Below are 5,384 nucleotides of genomic sequence, written 5' to 3'. Positions count from 1 at the left end.
CGTGTTTATCGCCACATTATTGATTAACATTGTGCTTTTTGCTTTCTTGTCTTTTTTAAATCAATGGCAAAAGTCAGAAAACTCTTCACATGCTTTTGCAATCTAAAAGAGAGAAATTATGCGAAACAGAATAAAGTATAAAACATGCCACTGGTTCATGAACTTCATTATACGAAGAAGGAAAAAAAGAGCCCCAGCAACAGACAGTTGCCATAGAAACACTCAAGCATCGAATGCTTGTTTACAAGAGACATCTCTCTATTGTTTCTTAAATCCCTTCCTAAGGATGGCAAATCAAAAAGCAATTGAGCATCAAAAAGGAAGAACAGAGATGTTTGAATAGGAAGTTGAACTCAGTACTTCAAAGGTTAAAGGTTTCTAATAATATTGATCCACCTTGTGGGGTTGTTTTTTTTTTTCACTGTTTAGGTTAAATCCCTGCTGTATCAATGATTTATACTTAATTTTCACACTGGCAAAAATTAAGACAAAATGTAAGGCACCAAAAAAAAACCTGCCCTGTATAACAAGCCTCATTAGTTATTACAGCCGAGGTGAAAACACCCAAGTACTTGAGCTGCATGTTGTATTTTTGATTAAGATCCCATAAACAGGTTATTTCTTTATGCTATGTCCTATTTTGTCAGTTGAACAAGATGCTGAATCCAGGAATTCAAGAGCATCAGTACAAAATGTAAGGATGGTTTATTCCCAGTCCATGAAGATGGTCCTTTGTCAGAACAAATACTGAGTTACAAGGAGCACATCGCCCTTGCTGGCAGCATGAATTTGTTTACCAGACTTCTAATTCCTTGGTAAACATAATGGAGGTTCTTCTTAATTAATGGCAGACTTCTTGGAGGCGGGGACATACAAAACGATATGTTTTCCCCATCTGGCTGATTGGTATTTTCAGCAACAAAAGCTACACCATAGCTGTACAGACTACAGTGCTAAGCAGTAACACAACTGCGTTCTTTACGAAGTCTCCATATTTATAAATAGCCCGCTGATACGGATCATACAGACGCTTTACACAATCTGCTCTCCAGTCATTTAAAACTACACGTAATGTTTGTGGCATGATTGTATCATTCGTAGAAAACTATAAAAAATCCATTCAAAATAAAAATTTGATAGACAAACGAACATGCTGTGCATGCTCCAACAGAGCAAGAAAGATGCCTCATCTTTTACTTCCTTTGCTGTAGCAGATTTTGTTACTTGGTAAGGATTCCTTTTTCCTCAAGGATTTTTTCCAAGACTCACTTATGTTGTTCTTGTCATTGCATCCAGTCTCAAAATAGTCATAAAATTTGCCTTTACATTAGAGAGCATGGGTGCCCCTTACAGGTTCACAGTTTAGAGCGACGCTCTCTTGCTCAGGTTCATCATCTCCTTTCTCGTCATTAAATTTTGCCTTTTTCTGATTACTGTGAGACCTGGCATTAGTGATGAATATTTCATTAGCAGGTATCTGGTCATCACTCCTGTAAGAAGGGGCACTGCCAATGTCATAATCCACCTGCTGGGAACAGCTTGGAAAAGAAATGGGGGGGGGGGAGGAGGAGGAAGAGGAGGAAGTATTTTCTGTACTAGCATTAACAGAGTAGGGGAGATTTAAATAGCGACTGCCACACTCTTGATAGAAGCAGCACGTGTTGAGCTTCTCGTACTCCTCCTTCACCATCCGAAGGCGCTTCCTGTACAGACAGTCCTGAGGCACAAACCACTCTTGTGGCGAGGTGCCGCTGAAGGAGCAGGCAGAGAAGCACCAGTTGTTCTGCATGATGATTTCTCCGTGGATCCTCTTCATTAGATTGTTGATGAGGACAGATCTCCGCAAGTAGACTTCAGGATCATCAATGAATTTCAGCTTTTCCAAAGACATGTAAAGAATATGGGCCCGCTCCTCAAACACAGAGACTGTCTGAAAATGCAGAAGACAGAAGATATTGAAGGGAAATGGTTTTGTTCCAGGCAAGGAGAAAGAAAAGGAAGCAAAGTATTCCCCCTGTGCCACTGCTTTTCTAATTCTCTGAGGCGCCTAAAAGTGGCTTTTCATTTTGCACACCCATGTAGCTGGGGACCTGCTTTTTTCAAGGCCACAGCATTCACCCATTCTTAGGAGGGCAAGTAGCTGAGCCTCACACCACAGAGGCAATTGCAGGGCACAAATCCAGGATGAGTGAAATCCAGATGCACAGATCTGGCTCTTTCTTTGGATTTGGGGTTAGAACATAAAACTGTTGTGCAGTTCTGTTCCAGCGACGGCTGGGGGCTTTTTGATGTAAATGGACCCAATTCCACCATCCCCTTCGGGGCTTCCACAAAGCTCTGGAGCCAAGTGAAGGTCCCCTCCTGCAGCCTCAAGGCTTGCAAAAGGCAGCCAGCAGCCATCGCCTCACACAGCAAGTGTTGGAGCATTTCATCCTCTGCCAGTGGAAGAGGCCCTCCAGCGAGGAGGTCTTCATTTGCCAAGCTCCCTTATCCTGCTCTGGTGTACAAAAGTGCACGCAGTGAGGGAGGCAGGGAGGAACCTATCTCAAAGCACCACAGCATCTGGAAAGCAGCTGTTGGCCTGAGTACTACACCCTGCACTCTACAGGACCGGTGGGAATGCAGATAAGCAGGGACAAGGTCAGGAAACGATGAGAGGATGGGGATTTGCAGAAATCCTGGCTCGACGCCCACGGATTTGTTCTCCCTTCCATGGCCCTTCCAGGACTGCCTTTCTCAGCGCTGGCAGCATGAGCAGGTTACTGCCTCCGGGAGGCCCCAGATTCTGCGCTGTAATCGCTACCCTGGGAATCCAAATAAGAAAGGGGGCAACACATGCTACTGTAAGCACTATTAACTAATTTTCATTTTTAGTAAGAATTTGGTTTGCGTAGGAGGAGAGCAGCACAGCACAAAGAGAGACTGCTCTAAATCCCCCCCATCTGTGGCTGGATCATTCTTCTCTTTCCCACATGGTTACAGCATTTTTGCAGAGTGGAAGTCGTAGCTATGAGGACTGAAAGAGCTTAAAGCACAGCTGCTTTTCACATCCATTCAGCTCCCCTCAGCCCTGTAGCTCTTTCCACAGCCTGGTCCTGTCTGCAGGGCTTAGAAGCAGCACACTGCCTCATAAAACCAAAAATTGGCCACGTTTTCATGTGAGTTTACAGCTGAAGCTCTTCTTTCTTAGAGAGAGTAATTTACTATAATAAATGACTCATTTTAAATTGTATTAAGCCTATAGGTTAATTTGCATCCTTTATACCTGCTGCATCAATAGCCAGTGAAGCCATGAAAGCCTGGAGCAAACCAGTAAGCCTTGAACTGTGATCCTCCTGGAGATATGTCCTGGAGGGCCACCAGAAGGAACAAGTTGTCCAAGGCTTTCTACTACAAATGTTAGCCAACAGCCTTCCAGAGAGGGGCTTTGAGCCCTACCCATCATTCCTACTATGGGACAAGGAGTCTCAGAACATAACTCTTCCTTTGCTGGGCAGTAGAGGTGAGAAATTCAAATACATCTCCCTTCCCCAGAAGTCAGTGTTGCAAAGCAGAAAACACATCTGTGCTGAACAGAAGAAATGGGTGACCCAGGGTTTCTGACATGATACATCTCTACAGCAGCATAAAATGATGTCTGCAACAGGTCTGTCTTACCAATACCTCTACAGATGGTTTTTAGAAAGGGATGAGTAACTATTCATCCTTTCTGTGAGGAAAACAATTAACTGATACAAAAATCCAACAACCTAGCCAAGAAAGAAACTGACTGAAACCAGAGAGCGATAGGGCATGTGGGAGACATGCTCACTAACCAGAGCACATTTTTCAACACGCTCAGTGCCATTTCTTCACTGCTCTGGCTGCAGACTGAACACCTTCTGGAAATAACGACAGGGCAGTTTTTCACCTTTCCTGTCAGGTACCTATTTCCAGCCAACACTATTTGCAGCTGAAAACTCCTTCGGCTACTCTGAAGTCCTTGGGAAGTGAGCTTGGCGTTACTGCTCACTTCTCCTCTGTGGAAATCCCTCCGAGGAAACGGAATCCCACTGGGCAGACCTTCCTGCCCACTGTCCCCGGTAGGGATGAGGCGCTCGGTTCTCCTCACATCTCAGGAGGCTGCCTCTGCGATGCAGGTAAAGATAATGTGTATAAACTTTCTCTGTGTCTTGATCCATTTTAACTTTCTGTCTCTGTAGCTCTTCTGGTACTCTTGCCTCCCATAAACTGTGCTTTAATCAGATTATATTGTGTCCACTCACATGGGTAGAACCAGACTGCCATGGGCCAGGTAAGACCCAGCAAGATAAGGATGGTGTCTCAGGGCATCAGCTACCCTTAAGCACATCACTTCAGGCATCCAGTTCCTTATAGGACTGAGCTCTTAATGAACAAGAGCATAAAAAACTTTCATAAAAAATGTTAGATTTCAATTTATGTATTCACTGGCCTGGGAAATGTTTGCTGTAATCCCTCCCATGACAGCTTTGATTAAAAAAAAAAAAATTCTTTCTTTTACTAATCTGTTCTTTTGGAGCTATTAGCTTTTTAACAAGCAGGATTAAATACTGAAGGAGCTTGTACTTGCTTTCCAAGTCATTCTGTTTTTCTAAAGGATCTGTACCCCACTGGGGGTACAAGGAAACTATTACTATATTCTCCCCTGGAAAAAGTTTTGAGTGAGTAGGGAATCATGGGCCCTTTTTATTTATGTTCTTCATTTCTGCTGTTCAAACACTGTTCAAAAACATCACATAAATGATCTAAGAACAAAATAATCTGGAAGAAAAAAAGTTCTTTTCAGCATTTCCATTTACAGTTGTTATAAATGAAGCCTCTGCTTCTTAAGCAATTCGATGACAATAAAACAATAAATGTGAACAAGCAACAACTATTTGTTTCTGAGCAAACAGCTGGATCATTCTAATTTCAGCAGAGCATTTCAGCCTTCTGGAAATGGGTCAATTAAGTACTACTAAGCATCTGAAACTCAGAGTAAAAATAATGACTATCAGAAAACATACTTTATGTGTACAGCTGCTGAGCGGTGGATGAAAATCCTCTTCTTCCACATATTTCCTTTTAAAGTATGCGATCTTGGATGTTGTTACAGGATTTGAAATTCCCCTGTAATGCGATCCTGCGGGTAATAAATCAGATATGACAAATGACATGCGGTTTGCCGGAGGTTCTCCAAACAAAATACTTTTCATTTCCCTTCGCGCTGCAGGAGAACTCCACCGCATATTTTCACATCTATTTGCAAGCCATCAGAAATAAGCCCTCACCTGCCTAACGCACGGCGGCCAGCCCAGGAATGTTTTACCCAGCAGTGCAGAGACCCGCTGCCGTCTCGGGTTCGCTCTGCTCCCCAAAAACTT

At 43.2% G+C, this 5,384-nt stretch overlaps 1 protein-coding gene across 1 annotated transcript; it reads right to left on the bottom strand.

Annotated features, from left to right (window-relative positions):
- Positions 1-682: 682 nt before the first annotated feature.
- On the bottom strand, positions 683-5,216 carry SERTAD4 (SERTA domain containing 4). The gene is given in 2 exon segments (XM_010184160.1): positions 683-1,930; positions 5,028-5,216. Coding segments are annotated over 2 exon segments (933 nt in total). The 3' UTR covers positions 683-1,186.
- Positions 5,217-5,384: the final 168 nt, after the last annotated feature.

The sequence above is a fragment of the Mesitornis unicolor genome, unplaced genomic scaffold (assembly GCF_000695765.1).
Source record: "Mesitornis unicolor isolate BGI_N332 unplaced genomic scaffold, ASM69576v1 scaffold52840, whole genome shotgun sequence".
Taxonomy (NCBI): Eukaryota; Metazoa; Chordata; class Aves; order Mesitornithiformes; family Mesitornithidae; genus Mesitornis; species Mesitornis unicolor.
Note: the sequence above shows the minus strand (reverse complement) of the source record. Positions and strands in the feature narration are given on the sequence as shown.